This window comes from Xenopus laevis, chromosome 5L, assembly GCF_017654675.1.
Source record: "Xenopus laevis strain J_2021 chromosome 5L, Xenopus_laevis_v10.1, whole genome shotgun sequence".
NCBI lineage: Eukaryota > Metazoa > Chordata > Amphibia > Anura > Pipidae > Xenopus > Xenopus laevis.
In genome coordinates this window covers 118210556-118235367 of record NC_054379.1, presented here as the reverse complement: position 1 = coordinate 118235367, position 24812 = coordinate 118210556, and the positions used below count along the sequence as shown (strand labels likewise).

At 37.1% G+C, this 24812-nt stretch overlaps 1 protein-coding gene across 1 annotated transcript in view; it reads left to right on the top strand.

Annotated features, from left to right (window-relative positions):
- The window catches only part of fndc3b.L (fibronectin type III domain containing 3B L homeolog), a 177966-nt gene that overhangs the window by 127941 nt on the left and 25213 nt on the right, over positions 1–24812 (top strand). The window contains exons 18-22 of the mRNA XM_018263689.2: positions 410–515; positions 2534–2706; positions 3635–3748; positions 11227–11376; positions 18345–18625. Coding sequence (XP_018119178.1) covers positions 410–515; positions 2534–2706; positions 3635–3748; positions 11227–11376; positions 18345–18625 — 824 coding nt within the window. The remainder of the gene's footprint in view (positions 1–409; positions 516–2533; positions 2707–3634; positions 3749–11226; positions 11377–18344; positions 18626–24812) is intronic.

The following is a 24812-nucleotide window of genomic DNA, read 5'->3' as shown; positions in this document are numbered from 1 at the left end:
TGAATCAATGCTGTGCTCTACATCAACTGGAAGGTCTGCCTTTATATTTAAGAAAATGCATTATATTACAGTAGAACACCCATTTTACTTTTTTCAGGGAAGCAAAAATAAAATTTCCCAGTAAAATCTGGGAATAAGTCAGAGATGCATTATATATATTGGTGGGACCTAAAAAAAACAGTGTAAAATGCAGGGAAACAAATAATCAGGTGATGCAAAATCATGTTTTTTCTGTATGTGGTCTCTCTACCTTATATATTATCTATTTTTTGAATTATGGGAATGAAGAAACGCTAACTGTCCCATAGCAATCATCACTAGTGAACTTTGCAGTCTTTCAAGTGATACCCAACAAAGAAAAACATTCTCCATCACTGATTGGGGGATTGATTTTTTTTTTGATTTGCAGTGTTCAGAGAGTCAACCTATTCGGACATTAAGTGTAGCACCAGGACTTTGCCAGCCACCAAGGGTCGTGGGCAAACCCAAGCACAAAGAAATTCAGTTACAGTGGGGTAAGTAGCCACTACACTGCTGCCATTATGTCATGTGGCCAGCTGTCATAGACTACAAATTCCACAAATTATTTGTTGGTTTTTTAATTTTTTTTAATTTGTTAAAGATTTGTATGTTTTAGTCACATGGGGAGATGGAATGAAGTAGCTTTAATTTCTTTCTGTTATGCACCCACAGGAAACAAACCAATTCCTACCCAACTACATAGACTTTATATACATGGATATTTTTATATGTGCTGGACTTGACTTGGATTTGTAGGCATTTTTATTAACAATGACATATGGAAAAGGAAAGGCTAAAATTAAGTAAGCTTTATCAGAAAGGTCTACACAAATACACCAATAAACCCTCAAAGTAATGCACCTCTGAGTCCTCTGTCAAAAGGATTGTGTGCACATGGGCTTCTGTATCAGACTTCCTGTTTTCAGCATAAACCTCCAGGGCTAAGGCTTGAGCATGCTCACTTTGTTCCTCTCTTCCTTTCCCTCCCTCCCTGCTGTAATCTGAGCCCAGAGCTATGAGTGAGACAAATGTAGGAAGTTATGTCATACCAAACTAATATGGCAGTTGCTATCCTAAATAAACAGATACAGCTTCTAGATATGTTTACTCAGGTATGGTAAAGAATTCTGCAGAATAAAAAAGTGTTATAGCTTGTACTATTGTGGCTAATCTATTGGCAATAAACTGTTTTGGTAGCTTTCCTTCACTGTTGAGAAATATCACTTGGATCTGTACAAAGTGGTGAGGCCATAGAAGTTAGCATGTTGCCGAATATAATTGGAGTGCAGCCATTTTTGGCGAAGTTTTTTTTTTTCAGTATAATAAGGAGGTGCTACATTCCTGACAGCATTCAATACCATTTGGTTATTTTAATTGTAATTTAATGAAGGGAAAGATATGTTTTGTTCTATATTAAGGAGCTAGCATTTACAGGTGTGCTACAATTACAAAAAATAATAGAAAAAATGTGTTTGGTTACTAAACATGGCGCAAACTGTGAACAATCAAACCATTAAAAGAATATATTTTCTTATATTTAAAGGGCTACTGTAGGGCCTACTAAATGTATTTAGGATATTCTGCTTCCATTATGAATTATCTTATAGCCTTCTCTAGCATGCATATCTTCTGCTTTTTTTTTAATTCTCCCCTTCTTTTCTACCTTTCTATTGGGCGAAAGGAATAGGATTTGACTAAGGTGCCTAAGGGTAGGGGCACACTGGGCGATTCGGGGAGATTGAGTCGCCTGGTGCCTGATTGCCTCATCTTTGCGGCGATTAATCTCCCCGAACGCCTTCCCTCTGTCTTGCGCCGGCTATAATGAAAAGTCGCCTGCGGCATGGCACATGCGACGCTTCGTATTACAAAGTCACCAGAAGTTTCCTCGTGAGGCGACTTCGGAATAATTGCCCAGTGTGCCTCTACCCTTAGGTGACCTGAATAAATTGGCTAGGGGTTCCCTGTTTTCAGCCAGTGGTAGCGTGGCTTTTTTTTCTCTGTATTGCCATTCTCAGAAAAGAGTTTCATTGTATGGTACTGACTGTGCAGGAGTCAATAATAACAGAATTCTGGGAAATGAAAATTGGAAAACAGCGATTGTCGCAGAAAGCATAATGATGAGCAAATAGCTTGTTAGAGCAGTTGTGCTTTAATCTAAAACGGATAAGGTAGTTAAAGCTTATGGGAGTTTACACATGCATTCGTTCCTTGATGAGAATACGTGCAAGGAACTAAATAAAAACATTCCTTATTGTGTTATGTCTGAATAAAGAATAATTGGCGACATTTGCGACTCGAAAGAGACTTTTCTTTTGTAGAGCTATGCATTAACTAATTGCCAGCATTAATCAGACTACATTTTAATTACATTTTAAACTGCCCAGTAGCCACATAAATTATCACTGAACATGCGTATTGCCAACATAAACTGTGTGTTATCATGGTGCTTGAAGCATTGTTATTTATTGTATGCCCTGAGACATACACTCAGCAGATCTGGCTTCTCTTGCAGATGCCCCTGTAACCCCTCCTGATTGCCAGGTGCTGGAATACAGCTTAGAGATCTCCGACCCTGGAGGAGAAGGCAATGAAGTGTATCATGGATGCAATTTCGAGTGTACAATTAGCAGTCTTCTTCCTGGAACTACTTATCATTTCAGAATACGAGCGAGGAATGATGGAGGAGTACGTTGGAAAAATTACTATGTGCTTAATGTGAATGCATATTTCATTCATAACATGTTAGCTGCAGAAGGATAGTGGACACGATACTGAAACCTCAGTATCTTCAGCTACATGTAGCTAGCATCCCAAATTCCCATAAATATAATATTCAATTACATGGCATTGTGTAAAAAGTGAATGTAGAGGTATGGGATTTATTAATCGGAAATGCGTGGCACCTACATTCTCTGCAATTGGAATCGCCATTAAAAAAAATGAAACATTTAATAAACTTAAGTATAAAGTATTCTTTTATTCATTACAAAGAAAAAGGAAATACAGTAATAACAAAAGTATTATTTGCATAAAACTGACTGTATGAGAGATGGCCTTTCCACAGTTTGCAGCTATCTGGACTAATGATTCAGAAAGCATATGTCATAAATGCAGATGGCACTTCTAAACTAAGGCTTTCAAATGGGTACACAGATATACAGATACACAGACATACCTGATTATACAGATTGAAGGGAAACTATCATAGTCTTTTTTAGCTTGAAAGGACAATTTTCCCTCCCCCCGCAGAATCACAGTTTTATGTGACCACTTCCAGTCCCTCTACTTTCCATAGTGGGTGGTTCACAGATTGTCTGGAAAGCATAGGGACTTCAAGTTCCTTTCTAACCTGTGGAATCAGGCGTGTTTGTTTAAAAAAATAAAACATTCATATTTATTTTTGTAAGTTGCTATTGTGTTTATGAACACAAGTTGAAGTTAATATGCTCATGTCAAATAGGGGGGTTATAGTTTCCCTTTAAAGCCAGGTACAGGTAAAGTACAGGTCATCGTTGTCTATAAAGCATCTAGGTAGATATCTGCATGGTGCAATGGAAAGAGAACTGCTTGTAAAGAAAAGAATGTTGTCTTACTATTGTCATTTGTGTTTCAGTATGGCCCGTACTCAGACGCTACAGAAGTCACAACTGCAGCTGGACCACCCGCACAGTGCAAGCCCCCAGTTTTAACATTCCTGTCTGGCACATGTGTACTTATAAGCTGGGAGGTAAGGAAAGCTTGTGTTCACAACATAGGAAGAGCGTGACAGTTGTGATATTATCCTGCAGACAAAACAGATAATTTCCAACAGATATTTATAATAAAAACCATTGGGGGGTGTATAAAATATCATTGAAATCATTCTTTCCTCATTGTACAGAGACAATGAATCCAGTGCAATGTCTTTCTGAGTAAAGAGGCTTGGCTGGCTAGCGCAGAATAATTATACTGGAATTTTTTAGTTTTTAAAAAAGGATAAAGTGAGGGAAAATACTGTATGTAATATACAGTATTTTTCAAGAGATACTGTATCTGCCCATCTTAATTTATAAAGGTAGAAGATTACTTTGCATTGATCTCCCACCCCTGCAAGGTTTTCCTGGGAGTTCTGGGGTTTTATTGCTTGCAATTGGGTTACTGCACTTAGGCAATCCTTGTGCCCTATGGTGCCAGTACTGCTGTCAAGCATTAGCTTCCAACATCCCCAGCTGTGTTTGAGTTCATAGGTAGTGAACAAGGTTACAAGTAGGCACATACAGTAGATTATATTTCTCTGCCTAGTGCAAAATACTACCCTCAGTTTCATGCAAAAAGGATTAAAAACAATGTGCGTTTTAATGTGAACATGTGTAGTCATGTTATATGTACACACTGTACTTATTGTCTGTACTATATGTACTAATTGTCAGGTTATTAGGTTTTCACTGTGTACCTTATTGAGCTGCCACTTTAGTTTTAAAACAGCAGCCAGTACATACCAATGATATGTCTGTGAAACCTATCCCGCAATTAGTTAGAATTAATTGTCCTGTACTGGAATTAAATAACTGCTGTGTAATTAAATAAACACTGAGCTACCCATCAATTATAGATTGCCACTGAACGCCTAGTAAGAGTTAGTTCTCGGTTGCTATGAGAACCTCTCACCTTTACAGTTCCAGGTTTAAAAAGATGATTAAGGCATTTCTGTAATAATGTTTTCGTCATAAGAAGAGGAATATCTATTTTTGTAAACTCCAAATTCTAAGTAAGGTTGTATATTATTAAGTTAGATAAGTCATCATAAATTATATTACCATTACCCAGATTTTTTGCCTGTCCAATCTCATTCCCAAGCAGCAACAGCTTCTGATCTTCTGGAAAGGTTTCGTTGGTGGGATTTGCTTCCCACTGGCACTGCTTTTGGGGATCGGTTTTGGCTCACAGTGGCTGTTTCACTCCAACAGGTGTTCTGTTAGGTTGAGGTGCAGGCAGAGTTCTTCCATTCCCATCTCAGCAAATAATTTCTGTACAGATTTCAATTTGCACATTAAGGATTTAAAAATTGGAAAGAACCTTCTCCAGACTGTTAACACATAGTTGGAACCCCAGGATTTTGAGAACGCTATTGCATGTTGTATTGTTAATATATGCTTTCGCTGGAACCAAGGCCATAATCTAAACCACGAAAACCTGTCCCAGAATATTATGTCTCCTCTATACGAAACTTTCAAGATTGTAGGGTTCTCCTGGAATCTGCCAAACCTAAACTTGTCCATCAGATTGCAAGATGATGAAGTGTCAGAGATTGCGTTAGTACTGCTCTAGAGTCCACTTACAATTGGAATTTACGTATGGGGTTGTTAGGCTTCTGCGCAGCTGCTTATGAAAACAATAGTCCTGGCAAATACTTCTTCTGCTTGTGATGCTTCAAGAGCCAGCTTGAATTTGGCAGTGAGTGTTCCAGCTGAAAAAAATGCAGTTTTACAAGGGGTACTTAAGCCATAAAGTGTATCTGGATACTTTCAGCCATATACTTTATAATAACAAATATTAAGCATATACGCAGTTGTTTATGATATAAAGATGGGGCACTAATAATACTTTCCAAGGGAAGCAGTGTGCAAGCCAATGCCATGTTGCTTTATACTTGTCAGTTAGTAAACCTTCACCATTTAGAAAATAAACTTGTAATGGCAGCAGTTATTCCGCCAAACCTATGCCAAGGCAGTACAACTTCCCAGCATGCTTGTAAATGAATCATATGACTACAATACTTTGCTATCCTTGCCTTAAAGTAGCATCATGATTATAATTTTGAAAGAAACACAACATTTTTTGGCGCTGAGACTGAGAAGATGGTCAGGGTAAGTCAGCCTTGCCTGTTTTCTCTTCCTCCATTCCAACATAATCACTTTGGTGATGAGAAGACAAACCTTGGAGATATCAGTGTGGCATTAAACAGGGGAATTGATCAGTACACATCCATGGTCTTGCTGTTCATTCTCTGCTAGTACATACATTATCAAAAACATTCAAGATGGTGGGAGATTTTACTGATTTTTTTTGGCGAAACCCTAGATCAGGGATCTGAAGTCTTTGCACTGAACTAAAACTTGCATGTGATGCTTTTTATATAGTATGTTTGGTATAAAACTGTGGTCCCCAACCAGTGGCTCATGTTGCTCACCAACCCTTTGGGTGTTGCTCCCAGTGGCCTCAAAGCAGGTGCTTATTTTTAAATTCCTGGTTTAGAGTCAACTTTTGGTTGCATAAAAACCAGGTGTACTGCCAAACTGTAGGCTGCCAGTCCATATACTAGGTACCAAATAGCCAATAACATCAATTATTTGGCACCCCCAGGCACATTTTTCATGCTTGTGTTGCTCCCTAATTCTTTTTACATTTGAATGTGGCTCACAGGTAAAAAAAGGTTGGGAACCCCCTGGTTTAAACCATTCAAGCTGAGAAGGTTATGCTCCAACTTCTTCAACCCTATCCTGATTTAAGGTTGTGTTCCTCTTGCTCAGTTTTCAAAATTGCATTTTGCTATGTAAGATTTTCATAAAATTTTTGTAATTTGCTTTCTGCTTTTATTACTGTAGAACAGGGGCAAGCAGAAGAGGCTGCCTAGGGAGCAAAGATGTGGGGGTGCTGGGCAGGTGCCTTTTCAAGGGTCTTATGCCTAACCCTAGTTTATATTCACTCCCCTCTGCTGCTCTTGCCTCCCTCCTCTGTCACTCTCAGTTTCCCCCCACCCGTCCCCTTCATTGCCCTCCCCCACTTCATTGCCTTCCTCCCTCCCCTTTGTTGCACTACCCCCCTCCCCTTCATTGGTCTTCCCCTCTCCATTGCTCTCCATTATGGCGGCGCTTCCGCACACGCGGGGGGAAGGGTTAGCCGACTGGGTTGCCTAGGGCTCCCAGCCGACCCGGCCCTGCCTTAAAGCCAATCATATTTATGGTTTTATATTCATAGTTAAGCCTTTTAAAGATCATGAAATGATTACAGAATATTGTGTGGTACAGTATATTTCCCTCTTATATAACCAGTTCTTTAATTTGCTTGTTTGAAAATTGTGCCCTCTGATAGTTTCACTGCTGTTTCAAAATATCTCCAAGCTCATTTTATTGCTTAAACAGTACATGGCTGAGATGTATGAGAGCTTTCTTGGGAATATGTCCTTGTTTTCTCTGGCCTTTGTTTATTTTTGTTATAAATCTTCTACACAGCTAAGTGTCCGTTTCAAAAATGAAGGTTAAAATCTTGGAGATGACTCCAGGGAAGCCCACCCTTTGACTCTGCAGCCATACAACTCCAAGCTCACTTTAGCACAAAGTAACATAAAAAGTAGTCCTTTGTATCAGTTAAAGAGAAACTGATGACAAGTTCCATTGCAACCTTACTCTAGGGAAGTATATCCTGTAAGTTTCATGCTTCCAGCTATCCTAAGTTGCTAAATGGTGAGAGTCATTATTCAGTAAAAGCTGGTGGGCCACAAGGTGGTATTCCTGTCTACAAAAAATAACCACACTATAGGGGTGCAGGTGCAGTGTGCAAAGCACAATTCACCATGTATTTTAATGAACAACGCTTTGTTTTTTCATAAAATCATTTGTAATTGTGTATTTGCACCCGCACAATTGTGTCTGTATGTGATTTGAGATGCAGATTGCAGGCAAAATTAATTGTTGGGATTGTCTAATTTCTGGTGCTTGGTGTCAAAATGATGTTTGCACTGATTCTTTAGGAGTTTTAGTCTGCTGCCCCTATTGACACAGCTTGTAGAGGGAACCCTGGACAGGGTGGCGGTAGCTCCAGATGCACTTGTCTGGGATTCAAGCACAGTGCTAAACACATGGAAGTTAAAGAGGCATGTTTGGATGCAAGTACTGTATATATATATATATATATATATATATATATATATATATATATATATATATATATATATATATATATATATTGAGGTCTTCAAAAACTGGGAGCATTGGAGCCCAGATAAATCAGCCTAATATTCTGCCAAGACAGAAAACATTAGACTTTTAAAAAATCATGCTTGTTACTTGACTGCTATGGCACCAGACTTACTGCAGTCCCTGGATCAACTTGTACTATGAGCTATCTTCCATAACCCTGTATTTCCTCACTTGCTAAAAAGCCATCCAACCCTTTCAGCCTGTACTACTGATTCAGGGAGATAATTCCATATCTTCAAAGCTCTCACTGTAAAAAAAAACCCTTCTGAATATTTAGACAGAACCTCTTTTCTTTTCTGGTAATGGGCGCCTCTTGTTAGCTGGAAGGACCTACTGGTAAATAAACATTAGAGAGGTTATTGTATCCCCTTATATATTCATACATAGTTATCGTATCCCTCCTTAAGAGTCTCTTCTCCAGCTTGGACAACCCCAATTGGGCCAGTCTTTCCTCATTACTGAGATTTTCAATACCTATTACCAGCTTAGTTGCCCTTCTCTGGACCCTCTCTAATACAATAATGTCCTGTTTGAGCACCGGAGACCAAAACTGTAAGGCATATTTTAGATGCGGCCTTACCAGCCCTCTATGCCTTTTTTAATACAGCTCAAGACCTTGTTTGCCCTTGAAGCTGCTGGCTGGCATTGCTTTCCATAGGCAAGTATAATATCTACAAGGACTGCAAAGCCTTTTTATAAATGGGACCACAACAAAATGCATACCTCCCAACAGTTTGGAACTAGAAAGAGGGACAACAAGTTTTTCCGTGGCAAATTTTTTTTGATCACGCCCATTTTACAAAATTTGGCAGGTTATAAAAGTTATTGTAGTTTTGCTAATGAAGGTGAATTGGCCTTTAAGCTGCAAGTCAGTTTCCCCAAGAGACCTGCTTATCTTAAATTGTTACAATTGTTTCTTTGCTTATCTTAAATTGTTTATTCGGGGCTCTCTGCCAATTAAGTTAGAATTGTTGTATCTTTTTATGACTGTTCAGTGCAGGAGATCAAAGAGAAAGACATGACACTTCAGTAACAAACCCGGGACTGCGGGCTGAGCTGTCAAAATTGGGACTGTCCCGTGAAAAACGGTATGCAAATGGCGTCACTTCTGGGAAAACGTAAACATCCAGGGATGTAAAATTGGAATCCCATTCTACATGAAATGACATGTAGAATCAAATCCCGTTCTGGGCAGTTTCTGTGTAGTATGTTAATCAGCCTCTGATGATATTGAACTCATTAGCAACTTAAGACTTGCCACAACTCAACAGCAGTGAACAGCAGTATTCCATAAATCTTTAACAGAATATTCCCGGGGAAGCCTATTTAAGCACTGGTATTTTTTAAAGACCAGAAATGATGCTTAGTGATTCAGAGGGTGTTAGAGTTCAGTGCTGCTCCTGAGCTGTCAGAAAAATGTTTAGTAAAATCTGAATGAAATGAATCCTACATTTTGATAAATATGTGCCTTAAATCAGTGCAAACATTTGGGCAAAGTGACTGAGATAAGACTGCTAAGCAAAGGAAGCAATGTAATTTTATAAAACTGGTTTTATTGGACAAAACATTGCCCAGCACTAGAAGTGCATAAAAAGTGAACTAGACATGTCACATTATAGGATAATCCCTTCATACAGTAGAGAACACATCTTACTTTTATTATGAAGTGTTTGATTGTATTTCTTTTGCTCATTGGGTAGCAATTTATATGTCTTGGTAGTTGGTGGATGCAGAGGGGGTTATATATTTCAGAGCTATTTGTTCAGCAGAGTAATAAATCACTCAGTATCTTTTGTTTGAAATTTGAAAGCAGGAGATAGGGAACCGTGACTAGAAAGGCAAAAAAATTGTTTTTCAACTTACTTCAGCAGGTATTTCCTATAAAGAACATATGGGTTAAAGTAAATAAATGGGCACTGAATTCTGTCAAGTGAAAGAAGGAGATCAGCTTAATCCAAGAATGAAGCAGGGAATCTAGAGAAGCAGGCAAAGAGGGAATGAGTTATGAGTCAGTAGAAATGACTAGAATGAATAGCTACAGAGTAAGCAATGATGTGTGAACATGCAGTAAAACTTGCCATACATCAGGGATGAAGAATGGCCCTCCTTGCTGCTTTACTTTGATCACAATTTCCTAGCTTTATCAGTGCTGGTCTCTAGTTTGTAACCGGAGGAAGATGTTGAACTTCATGTCGCTGATGTTTCTTGTAAGGATGAAATTAAATGAGGGAATAAGAATGAGCAAGGTACAGTATGGATCAATCCACTTGGCTGTGGTTGAGATGCTGGGAGTTGTAGTTCTTGTAGAAAAACTGTGAAGCCATGGAAGAAAATCATTGATGAAGAGAGGTGGATAGTGAGCTTAAACCTTGTACAGGTATGGGATCTGTTATCCAGAATGCTCGGGACCTGGGGGTTTCCGGATAAGGGGTCTTTCCGTAATTTGGATCTTCACGTCTTAAGTCTACTAAAAAAATCATGTAAACATTAAACAAGCCCAATAGGCTGGTTTTGCTTCCATTAAGGAATTTCGTATATCTTCATTTGGATCAAGTACAAGGTACTGTTTTATTATTACAGAGAAAAAGAAAACCATTTTATAAAATTTAGATTATTTAATTATAATTGAGTCTATAGGAGATGGGCTTTCAGTAATTCGGAGCATTCTGGATAATGGCTTTCCGGATAACGGATCCTATACCATGCTATGAATATATTCTTCTGCTGTGCTATTAACCCAATGTCCTACTCAATATGATTTTAATTTGTTATTAAATGCATAAATGCAATCATGTGATCTGTCAGCATTCCAAACAAAGGGCCATGTGGCTGATTTAAAGGCATCTTCCATACTGCTTCTTAGCTTTTCCTGTCCCTGGTATGAGCGCATATTTTTCTATGGGGAGTTGTTTGGGTCCTTTAACACTCATATGTGGGCTACTTAAAATCACAGAGCCAGAAACAGTTCCAAAAAGAAAAAAAATCCTTTTTGTATGTATCTCATAAAAACAATAGACAACGTTCATTATGTTGGAAAGCCATATTTTTGAATGTAAGGCAACCCTTGATGTTCATCTTATATTATGTGATAATGATCACTAAAAATGTGCAGCCTTATTGTTACATTTCTCTATATATTTACAACCTTTGCTATGAGTTTGATGGGGCGTTTAAAAAAATGTAGATTTCAGAAACCTCTGTAAATTCCCAGCACGGTTCCATCAGTTTTGTGTGATTTGCATTTCAGAGTCCTGAGAGCAATGGCGCTGATATCTCCGAGTATAGATTACAGTGGGCAAAAGAAGAAGAAGAACCAGAGTTAGTTTACAGCGGCACAGATCCCTGTTTTGAAATATCTGGTTTGTCGCCAGCAACTGATTACTGCTGCAGACTTCAGGTACAGTGGGACTTTATATTGCCTAATTGTTTCCTTATTAGATCTCCAGTTATTTATAGCTTCCACTATTTTAATTTCTCTTTATTTTGCCCATCAAGGACTGTACATTCCTGACTATATCCTTTAAGGTTGCCACATTTTCTGTAAAATAAATACTGCCATTACGCCAGGTGGCAAACCTAATATTCTTCCTTCGTTTCACATTACTTATTTCAGTTATCTATCTATCATTCTCTACTAATATGCTGTTCAACCTATATCCATTCATGTGCCCTTTGCTTGCAGCCATTTCTTACCTAACCCATATAATAAATTGCCTCCAATCCCTTTTTTTCCCTTCAGCCCTACACATGAACACTCCATTTAATTGTCCTTTGCTCTGTTCCTGATCCTTCTCCTTGACCCTTTTTATCTCATTTCAGGTGCATTCTTTATATATATATATATATATATATATATATATATATATATATATATATATATATATATATATATATATGTATATATATATGTATATATATGTATATGTATATATATGTATATATATATATATATATATATATATATATATATATATATATATATATATTTATTTATCTTTCTTATACTTAAAAAATCTGTAGCCTAATAATTATCATAATTATTTTATTCTCTCTCTCTCTACTAAAATCTAGTTTGCCCTCTTAATTTTATGGATTTATTTCCCCTTGGCTTTTATTTTTTTTTAAACATTATCAGATCCAGCTGTGGAATAATAGTGTTGGCAGAACAGGAACTTTTTTTTTTTTTGTTAAAGGAACAGTAACACTTTAAACACTACTACGTTACTTTAAAAGTGTTTTAAAGTAATGAAAATATCATGTGCTGTTGCCCTGCACTGGTGAAACTGATCTGTTTGCTTCAGAAATAGTAACGAGAAATGGCAACTTTTTTTGTCCTAATGCATTAAAATGCAAATGGACGTTTTTCTTATAGGCGTTTTTTCTGTTTTTTTCACAGCAAATTTTTGCCGAAGTTAAGTGAAAATACGGAATTTCGCTGCTAATCCATGGCTGGCGAAAAAAATTCATTTATCGCTATGCAGAAACACTACTATAGTTCATATAAACAAGCTGCTGTGTAGCAATGGCGGAAATTGAAAAAAGGCTATATGTCAAAGGTTTATAGTAGATAACAGATAAAACCATTATGTTCTACAGAGCTTATCTGCTATCTGCTGTGTAACCTGAGTCTTTTCTCCTTTGAATGGCTGCCCCCATTGCTACACAGCAGCTTATTTATATAAACAATAGTAGTGTTTCTGAAACAAACATCAGTTTTACCAGTGCAGAGCGACACTGCATTATATTTTTATTACTTTAAAACACTTTAATGTTTTGATGTTACTGTTCCTTTAACTAAATGGCAGGAAAGGACAAAAAAATACATTTTATAGAAAGCAATACATACTTAATCACATTATCTGAAATGAACTATAAATTACTTTTTGAGTTCCAATTACACGCAGAGATATGTAACTAGAGTATACAATGTATAGGTCTTTGCTATGAAATATATATTTTCCTGGAAAACTAAAAGTGAACTCAATTCAATTGAGAATGTAATGTAGCATCTTCTTATAAAATCAGACTTGCTGAGCCCAATACGAAAAATTGAGGCAAGGTATTCTTTAAAAACATTTACAAAATCAATAAGCAATTGCTTAATGCATTTTTAGATATTTATTTCTATGAAATGCAATTATAATAATGTATACTTTACTTTTTCTGATAAATATATAGAGCTATAAAGAATTCAGACAAATGTTTTAAAGCTTTAAATACCATATTAAAGATATAGAGCAAGGCATAAACTGACTGCACACAGGCATATTTTCATGAAGTTCCATTAACTGGATATTGTACAATTCAGCTGCATTTATGGGTAAATTGCTCTGATGTAATTGTTCTTTGGGACAAACAAAATGGTTCACAAGGGAAGATTGAGAGAATTTACTACCCTTGTCCTTTACAGCTTAGTTAGCAGATGCCCCTTAAATTATAAAGGCATTTGCAGATGGTTTAGCCACAATAAATGTTATTTTGTGGGGTTAAAACTCCTGCTCAGGACTGGGTAAAATGGAATAATGGCAGGTGCAATGAACTGGTTGTGGGTGCATAATACTGTATCCAAAGAAGCAAAACCTAATAACTGAGTGACACTTGACTTGATAGCAATGGTTGTTAAAAAGGATGCACCTTCCTCAAGATTTCCAAAGGTTATTGTTGTGTTATTAATCATGGTAAAATGTGGTTGCTGTAATAAATATGTGCCAGTGGTGCCCAACAGGGTGACCACAGAAGTGATATGGAATGTACTGCTAGTGATGCTGTCCTATGAATATCAACCTCTGCAACAGCATTATTAGGCTTTTGTTTCATGGCACATTGCCTATTACTCAATTACTTTATTAACTCTAAATTCAAATAAGCAGGTGGGTAGTATATTAAACAGGAGATATCTCCTATTTTGGTGTTCAGGTATGGGACCTGTTATCCAGAATGCTCGGGACCTGGGGTTTTCCGGATAATGGATCTTTGGATCTTAATGCCTTAAGTCTACTAGAAAATCATGTAAACATTAAATACACCCAATAGGCTGGGTTTGCTTCCAATAAGGATTAATTGTATCTCAGTTTGGATCAAGTACAACATACTGCTTTATTATTACACAGAAAACAAAATCATTCTTAAAAATGCATATTAATTTGATAAAATGGAGTCTATGGGAGATGGCCTTTCCATAATTCTGAGCTTTCTGGATAGCGGGTTTCCGGACCCAATACCTGTAGAATCATTTGAAAGGCAGCTGTTCCTTTTATATATGTGAATAGCACATTTCCAAAGCCATATGAGTCAAGGTGATAAATAAATTGGCAGCTTATTCATGCGCAAGCATTTTCACTGAACTCATTTTAGAGTGTATCATTTATTGCTGAATCGAGCGATTCGGCATAAAAGCCTGAAAAATTTGAGCATTTCGCTAGATTTTATTGAGTTTTTCCGCAATCTGATTCATTTGGGTTATTTTATTAATAAATTAGGTCAAATCGAGCATGGGAGTGTGGTTGTGTTTTTTTAAATAAAATATGAGATAAATTCAGATTTTAGTAAACAAGCCCCTGAATGTAGAAAGGCTGCACCTCAATAACTCACTTAAGGATAAAGCTTATTTTGTGATGCACTTGGATCTACACTACTGAAAATGGCAACTAAATCATCTCATCCAGATCAGACTGATTTCTGTATTACATTACCGGTATTAAATTCCCCCTACTTCTACCAAATATATACATTTAGGGGCAGATTCACTAAGGGTCGAATTTCGAAGTAAAAAATACTTCGAAATTCGACCCTCGAATTGAAATCCTTCGACTTCGAATATCGAAGTCGAAGGATTTAGCGCTAAACGTTCGTTCGATCGATCGAAGGATTTTTCGTTCGATCGAACGATTAAATCCTTCGAATCGAACGATTCGAAGGATTTTAATCCAACGATCGAAGGAAAATCCTTCGATCAAAAAAAGTTTAGCAAGCCTATGGGGACCTTCCCCATAGGCTAACATTGACTTCGGTAGGTTTTATCTGCTGAAGTAGGGGGTCGAAGTTTTTTTTAAAGGGAAAGTACTTCGACTATCGAATGGTCGAATAGTCGAACGATTTTTCGTTCGAATCGTTCGAATCGAAGTCGAAGGTCGTAGTCGAAGGTCGAAGTAGCCCATTCGATGGTCGAAGTACCCAAAAAATACTTCGAAATTCGAAGTATTTTTCATTCGAATCCTTCACTCGAGCTTAGTGAATCGGCCCCTTAATCTAGAAAATTTGTATCTAATTCTGATCTGAAAAGAGAAAATTGTTCTATTTTATCATTAATGGCAAAGAGACTGTCTGTATTCAGCCTTTGGAATACTAATCCTCAAGGCAAACAACAGGCCAGTTATTTGGGCAAAATGTACCTTTATAGTAAATATAATAATCAAATATTTTAAGCTAAGAAATCCTCATACTCCACATATATTAGAACTATGGCTATCATCAGGGGCTATAGCGCATACAAATAAATTTGTTCCTTGCAGTTAAATAAACACTGATATACCATAGGCTCAACCCGTTAAGTGGATAATAGGTTCTTGTAAAGGGCTCGCTCGCACCAGGCTGATTTGATTAAACATTTAGATGAATTTCCCAGAGACAAAATAATGTGAATAATGAAACCCATTTTAGGATAATGAGTTTGCACAAAATAAACAAACAAATATACGGTGGTTTGAGCTAATAGAAATTCTATTAGATGATAGTTCAAGCTGGTGTGGAGATGGTACCTGTACATGAAGTGCTGCGAATGCAGCCCAGATAAGTGATATGTGTGTGGCTGTATGAGACTCAAATTTACCTCAATTTGTACTTCCCAGAAACGACCCATCAAGCTATATTAACACCTATTACCATAGCAACTGCCTTGCACAAAAAGCTTAACATACCCCCATTGAGAAACAGTAGCTCAAGAAGCAGCACTGGAAAGAAACAGCACAATATGCTCGCTCATTATGGTATCTGTCAAAATGCTAATTTCGTAGCTCAAAAGCTTATTACTCTGTTAGAAGGCACCGCAAAGGTCATCGTGTTGTGCCAGTTCTGCAACAAATGTGACGTCAGGTCCATTTTCATCCTCTTGTGTTTTTCTTCCAAATGTTTGCCACTTTATGGCTATGGAAAGAGAACATGTTCTCCTTGCTAGAAGACCTTTGCTTCACATTGTCAATGACAATACTGGTATGGGATCCATTATCTGGAAACCCGTTATCCAAAAAGCTCTGAATTATGGAAAGGCCATCTACCATAGACTCCATTTTATACAAATAATCCAAATTTTTAAAAATGATTTCCTTTTTCTCTGTAATAATAAAACAGTAGCTTGAACTTGATCCAAACTAAAATGTAATGAATCCTTATTGGAAGCAAGTCCAACCTATTGGGTTTATTTAATGTGTTCATGATTTTCTAGTAGACAAAAGGTATCGTGATCCAAATTATGGAAAGATCCGTTATCCAGGAAAAAAAACCCATTCAAAATCTCGAGTATTCTGGATAACAGGTCCCAATACCTGTATATAAGTGCATTAAGTGTTGGGTTTCCAAGGATATTTTTAACAATCCACAAATATATTTTTGTGAATGTGCAGGAAGTCGAGTACTGTATTGCCATTGGTTTTAGAAATGCCAAATTAAATTGGCCACGTATTATTTTTAACATCTCTTTATATTCAATCACAATTTTGTTAATGGAACCACAGCAGCTAAGAAGTGCTGAATCTTGTTAGTGTAAGGGTAAGAAGGAAAAGTGGGAAAGAAGGTGAAAATGGACTTGTTTTTAGGGTGAGATTATAATCGGGATATAGCTGAGCCAATGCTAGAACTGGTCTCAATGAACACATAAAGGACCCGACAGGACAACTGGCTGTGCAGATGATTGGGGTTATTTACTAAACTCTGAACACAAAAACGTGTGATTTTTTTTTTATAAAATCGGACTTTTAAAAAATCACAAATTTTTCGGAATTTATTAAACCCCGAGGATGGAAAAGTCAGGATCAGAAAATCCAGCATCTCAGACCTGTCGAGGTTGCACATAAGTCAGTGGGAGAAGTCCCAATGATTTTTTGCTGTGCCCTGGGTTTCTGGCAATACCCCCAACGTTTTCGACGTTTTCAGGCAAAAATCCGAGTTTTCGGGTTAAAATAAAAAAAGAAAATAGTGAAAATCTGATTTTTTCCTGCAAAGCAAATTTTCGGGAAATGTATTAATACAATAAACCCCAATGTGTGATAGTCAAATATTTATAAAACATATAGTCAAATATTTTGTTTTTTAAGAACCTGCAGCAGAGAAATAATGAAATTAGACTTGTGGTGGTGAGAAATAGAACACTTAGGGGGTTATTTATCAAAGTCCAAATTTATCGCAATATTTTCTGCTACAAACTCTGATCAAATCCGCTCGGGTTTTTATGCTTATTTATTATTACATTTTCCCAATAATTTGCTCTGCGGGAAAAAATCTGATTTTCATGATTTTTCATCAGTTTTTCACGATTTTTTCGGATTTTTCACCCAAAAACTCAGATTTTTGCACAAAACACATTGCACATCAAAAAAATCATTGGGACTTCTCCCATTGACTTATATGCAACCTCGACAGGTCTTAGATGCCGGATTTTTTGATTCGGACATTTCCCTGCTCTGGATTTTATTTAAAGAATCACAATTTTTTTGTCATTTTTGCATTTGGAGTTTAGTAAGTGCCCAAAATTCACAGGGGCATTTTGCTGCTTAGCAGAAGTATCTCTTTTGGCTCATTGAATGGAATGACGTTTGGGCCCTACACTGCCCTACTAATTTTATTCAGCAAAAAAGGTGCCCACGTTTTAATCTCTCATCATATAGACAAATATAAGTATGTCCAGATTGTTTATTGAATGGCATATTGAATATCTGAGCCTAGTGGTGTGCTTTTCAATCATAAATGAGCTTATTCAATGTAACAGTTTGGCAGACTGTTTATATCCTCATATTAAGTATAATTTGCTCACTATTGTTTTGCTAACATTGAATCTGTAGTTCAAATAAAAATTAATTACATTTTCTAGTTCAGGAGATTAGCGCCCCTTTCATTTTTATTCTAAGGATGCCTTGCTTTTATTCTGAACCAGTACTGTCAGTGAGTCAATAAATAAAATAATTTTTGTTGCCAAATAGCAACATTAATAATTAAATAATAATGGTTTTAATAAAGATAATAAAAGCAACCAAGCATTCTTTAATGTCGCTTTAATGTAATAATTATATTATATCTCTGTTTTGCTGCAGGGTTATTTGTGTATTTTTTCATTAAATAAAAATAAGCCTTAATACATGTTTATTTTTTCTCTAGGCAGTGAATTTATCTGGTTTTGGGCCTTTCAGTGATTTAGTGAGCTGCCGAACCCCAGCTTCTGTCCCTGATGCAGTATCTAGCCTTTATGTGATGGACGATTCCCGTTTAGAAACATGCAACATGTTATCCTTGGTGCGACTTGTGTTAGGCTGGGAAGAGCCATGCAGCAACGGATCTGAAATTATTTCATACAACATTGATTTGGGAGACATTATCATCTCAGTCGGAAACATAACAACTTACATCATTGAGAATCTGCAGCCCGAAGCAACTTATCAGTATGTGGCCTTTCATTCCTGCTTCATAATAGATTAGCACTGGAAACACTGAAAGGTTTAGTAAACCAGTTATTTATTTCATTGTAAAGATCCTATTGTTGAAAGATGTTTCCATCTATTCCTCTGGGTTTATATTGATTTCTTCAGTCCAGACACAACCTTTAATTATTATTTGTATTTTCACATGTTGAGACATTTTATGGGTCTCTGTGGAATTCATGACTCCCACCAAATGAACGGAATCCTGAAATGTTTATTGAAATTTATTGATGAAAGATTAGGCAATTTTAAATGTAAATTCCAATCTGAACCAAACTTTTTAAAGTCTGGTTTGTCCTCATAGTAGTACATTTATAATATATTTGTAGTAAATATAGGCAGTATTTCCAAAAAGGAGTACCCTTTGTATGCCATTTAATCTTAATTACCGTATATACTCGAGTATAAGCCGACCCGAGTATAAACCGAGGTACCTAATTTTACCTACGAAAACTGGGAAAACTTATTGACTCTAGTATAAGCCTAGAAACAACTACAGCCCTGTCTCCCAGCAGCGCACATTCTGCCAAAGCGACCCCCCAGCGATCAACCGGACTTCTTTGCAAAGTTGATGGTGACAGAGAATTGCCAAACGGTTTACTGTGTGCATTGTCCCATTGTCCCACTACCATGTGCAGAGGGTGCTGTTTGATATTGCCATCACTGTTAATCTTTCATACAAGCAACAGATGGCGCTGTGTGATATTGCAGTCACTGTTAATCCTTCATATAACCAACAGAGGGCGCTGTGTAATATTGCAGTCACTGTTATTCTTTCATAAAACCAACAGATGGCGCTGTGTGATATTGCAGTCACTGTTAATCTATCATATAACCAACAGAGGGCGCTGTGATATTGCAGTCACTGTTATTCTTTCATACAACCAACAGATTGCACTGTGTGATATTGCAGTCACTGTTATTCTTTCATACAACCAACAGATGGCGCTGTGTGATATTGCAGTCACTGTTATTCTTTCATACAACCAACAGATGGCGCTGTGTGATATTGTAGTCACTGTTATTCTTTCATACAACCAACAGATGGCGCTGTGTGATATTGCAGTCACTGTTAATCTTTCATATAACCAACAGAGGGCACTGTGATATTGCAGTCACTGTTATTCTTTCATACAACCAACAGATGGCGCTGTGTGATATTGCAGTCACTGTTATTCTTTCATATAACCAACAGAGGGTGCACTGTTATTCTTTCATATAACCAACAGAGGGCATTGTGGGATATTGCAGTCTCTCCCCAAGTGTACTGTTGGTATAGGCATGATTAAAAGAGACTGCAATCTCAGCTACTCGGGTCGGGTACCGCTGACCCGAGTATAAGCTGAGGTAGACTTTTTCAGCACATTTTGGATGCTGAAAAACTCGGCTTATACACGGGTATATACGGTATATAAACATTTTCATTGACTTTAGGCCCCCATACATGGGCTGATAAAAGCTGCTGACAGACCAAGTCGGCAGCTTATTGGCCAGTTTCTGGGCCCAACCGACGGGCATCCCCGATCGTTATCTGTCCGAAAGTCAAACCTGCCGATCGGGCAATTTAAAAATTCCCTAGGGCCCATGATTTGATCAGCCGATATCGCCCACTTCAATTTGGGCATATTGGGGAGTAGGGATGGGGGAATTTATTCACCTTGTTTCACCGTATGGTGTGGTGCGTAAAAAAAAAAAGACGCGCGTCAAAAAAAATGTCACCGCGCAACAACATTTTTTTGACGCCCATAGACTTTAATGGGCGTCCGCAACATTTCGCCGGCGGCAAATTTTTTGCGAAACGAAATGGGTCAAATTCGCCCATCCCTATTGGGGAGAGATCTGCTCATTTGGCTAACAAGCGGATCTCCCTTTGTATGGCCACCTTAAGTACTAATGTTGACTAGATCAGTATTACTATTTAACAAGGCAGCAAAGCTAAAAAGTATTTGCTGGTTTGTACTTATCTGATTTTTATCACATGCACTGCTTAGCAACCAAGCAAAGTATAACAAGATTAACCATAACTCTTAGTTGAGGTTATACTGTATATAATGCTGAATTATTATTATATTTTATTATATTATTATTATGTATTATATTATTATTAATTTATTATTAATATTAGTTTATAGAAGCGAATCACATTCACATAATTGGGATGCTGGAACTAGGATCTTATACCAGTTGAATTGACACAAGTTTGGCATCTCTATATTTCTGCTGTGCTATGCAATGGGATTGCATACACAGTACTTATAAAGCACATAGCACAGGTATAGTCAATCAGGCTAAGCATATCATGCAAATAGCTGCCGGTAATTGACTGATACAGTAACTCGCTAGTTTTAGAAAGATACATATTTTAATATGAGGGTGCAGAGGTGAGCTCCTTGGGCACTTTTATTTATACACTGTAAGGAAAATAATTACATGTCAGCAAAATTGGTGAAAAGTGGTATTGGAATTAGCTAGATATTACTGTTATTAGTGGTACTAACAATATGAATAAAATAGGCACTGAAATATTTTTAAATGAGTGACCCTTAATGCATAGTCCCAGATGTACCAATAAGTAGGAGGATGACTCAGATCCTGATCTGTTCTCTTGCTTCTACCGTTGCAGAACTTTTATTTGTTCACTGCCAACACTGAGGTTCATTACTCAGATACTGTAAGTCCCTGACTGTTATTTTTTTACAGTTTAATAGCCTATAACAAGAAGACTTGTTAAGATTAATTCCGTGAAATGATGCCACTTAACTTTGTTGAATAACGGAATATGAAGCACACCATCCTCCAGCTTTGCCTTTGAAGCATTTTTATTACAGCGTAAAACTTCTTCAGGTGTATTCTCCCCAAAAAATGGTGTTACTTTTCCGTTGCAATAAAAATGCTTTAAAGGCAAAGCCAGTGAATGGTGTGCTTCATATCCCATTGTTCAAGACAGTATTTTGGTTGGCTTGGAGGCGGCTTGGGAGTGGACGCACCCTAAAAGAAGTAAGTGGTGTGCTGAAGATAAAGTGTATTGGTAAGGTTTTTGGCCAGCAGAAGAAAACCAAAGCACCCAAAGGAAACCCAGACAAGGGAGAACTCCAGTTTAGTGCCTTGGCCGAAATCAAACTTAGGAGTGTGGTACTATGAGGCAGGAATGCTCGCTAGCACACAACTGTTCTTTTAATCTTAAAGGAAATCTATACTCCCAAACAATGTAGGTAAATATAGAGTATAAAACAGCTTGTATGTAAAACCCTGTTTCATGTAAATTAACTATTTAACTATTTTCATTATAATATACTTTTTTAGTAGTATGTGCCATTGGGTTATCTTAAAGTGGACCTGTCACCCAGACACAAAAATCTGTATAATAAAAGTCCTTTTCAAATTAAACATGAAATCCAATTTCTATTTTTTATTTAAGCATTCATAGCTGTTGTAAGCTCATTTAAAAATCTCAGCTGTCAATCAAATATTGTCTGCCCCTCCTCTATGCCCGTGGCATAGAGGCGGGGCAGACAATTACTTTCACTTTCAATTCAGCACTTCTTAGATGTCACTGCTCCCCACACACTCCCCCGTTCTCTTTACCATTTAATTGTGTGGCCAGGGCATGGGGATGGACATCGTGTCCCCCATTCTGGTGCAAAACAAGATTCTGAGATGATGCAAGGCTTGCCTTAATAACAGTCTCCACAAAATGGCTGCTGCCTGCTTGTTATAATTTTGAAATCCCAGACTGAAGGAAACAAGATTCAAATAATTTATATAGTGTAATTAAAGTTCATTTTCCTTGACTAATCTGATAAAATAGGATTTGGAATAATTTTTTTTGGGTGACGGGTCCCCTTTAAATAGAAAATTGCCATTTTAGGAACTAAGGGCCACCCTTTGGGATCCTAAGATTCACTGTGCACACAAACAAACCATACATGTTAGGTCACATGAGCCAATTAATGGACAAAGTTCTGTCTTTTGCTCCCACACATCTTCTTGTTATAGTTAGAGCTGCATTAGTGCGATATTTACTGATATCTATATTCCCGTTTGGTAAGATTCTTTATAATATTATATACAGTAAACTATCGGTTGCTTAAGTATTCATTTTGGGGGTTAAGTTTTCCTTTAAGACTGAATGAGATCTTTCGCCTTTCAGACAACACCAAAAATTAAATGAATCACTCTACCTAGATACAATGAATGGGTTCGTTTTTTTACCAAAAAATAATGAAAAATAGCCCTATGACAGGTTGCTTATCCTGGTAAGATACACTGCCATTAATACATTATGGTTTTGCACACAATCTAAAAAGATCATACTGCTATTTATTATTCAGCGCTTTGTTTTGTCATGTGAAAAATACATTAATTTTTAACAGAGTACGTTTTTCATTCTCTGGCATATTCACCACAGGAGCTCTATTGACATAATTTATAGTGAGAAAACAAGCAACTTTCAGACATTAAGGGAGTAATGTAATACATGGTCTAAAGTTTGCTACTTGTCTAATAACCCATAACAACCAGTAGTTAGCATTGACTGGCCAACTGTTTTACCACAATTATCTGATTTTGCTATGGTTTACTGGATGGACAGACATTAGACTTTTTATTGCATTAACCTGTAAGTTTCAGTGTTATTAAGGACAGATTGCACATGTATTCTGTGTAAATTTGAATACATCTGCTAGGAAAGCACAGCGTTACAGTGTCTGGTGCAAAAATACTGCTCCTCTGAGTGACGTTGAGAAAGGATCCAGTGTGGTTATTGTGACATGGAATATTGTGACTACTGCTACATTGTTTTAGAGGTACATGCAGTCAAATTCTCCATACCCTTCTCTGTACCTAATCCTGTGCCACTGATTGACAATGAGGTACATGTGGGTTGAAAGTCAGGGCTCGATCAGCTCCCAGTGTGTATAGCTCTGTTTGCCTTGGCACCAGATGTATGCCGCATAAGACCAAGAATCGCAGAAGGGGGTAGCCTTTGGTAGGGCTCTTAATGTGGTTGGAAAGGACCTGTGTGGGATGGGAGTGTCACTCTTTAAAACAGGTGGAGTTTCCTGGTTTTTCCAGTGTTTATTATGCAAAAATATTATATTTAGTTTTGCAAATATATTAGGCATCTCTGACCACAAAATGTACATTACATTATCATCCTTCATTTGTCAGACATAGTTAAGCCATTCTCTTTGACCTTAGCAATTATTCATACTGCCAATCTTTTAAATACATCTGTTCTCTTTATCTCCCATTCATAATGTAACTACATTTGGTTTTGTCCCGACTCCACTGATATCCTTGCAATTCAGTTTAAATGGAAACGTTATTGAACTTATTATTATGTAATGTCTGGGGCAAAGGGTGACAATCAGTGCCATTTTAGCTGGCTGTTAATTCTGATAAGTGGAATCTCTATAAGTCAACTTAAATTCAGAGGGGAGCTGCCATCTCTTACAATGTCCCAGTGTGGTTCTCAATAGCATGCAATGCACAGTAAAGGACAGACATTCTGTCATGACTTTTATGGTGTAGTTTTTATTGCTAAATTATTTTTTGTGCATTGTAAATAACTCATTTTAGCATTTCAGATTTTATTCTTGAACCAATAAATGTAATCTTTTAGTTGTACTGCCTGGTGTGCAAACACAAACAGCAAGCACTTAACAATGTAAGTGCTTTCAGATAAGCTATTGTTTCTCCTACTCAATGTAACTGGTAGAATCAAACCCAAATCAAATTTGGGTGTGTTTAGCAATTCGGGTGTCAGGGAGCTGTTATTTTGTCTGCTCATTATCTGCTCATTGTTCTGTTGATAGGCTGCAGGGGGTGATATCAATCCAATTTGCAGTGCAGCAGTAAATCATGACTGAAGTTTATCACATGGCTGAGGGCACCTGGGAAATTAAGAATTCATTCCACATTCATGCAGAGTTATATTTAAACCTTAAAGGAACAGTAACACCAAAAAATTAAAGTCTTTTAAAGCAATCGAAATACAGTATAATGTAGTGTTTTGCTGCACTGGTAAAACTGTTTGCTTAAGAAAATCAACTATAGTTTATATAAACAAGCTTCTTTGTAGCCATGGGCAGCCATTCAAAGCTGAAAAAGGAGAAAAGGCACAAGATACACTGTATACTACAGATCT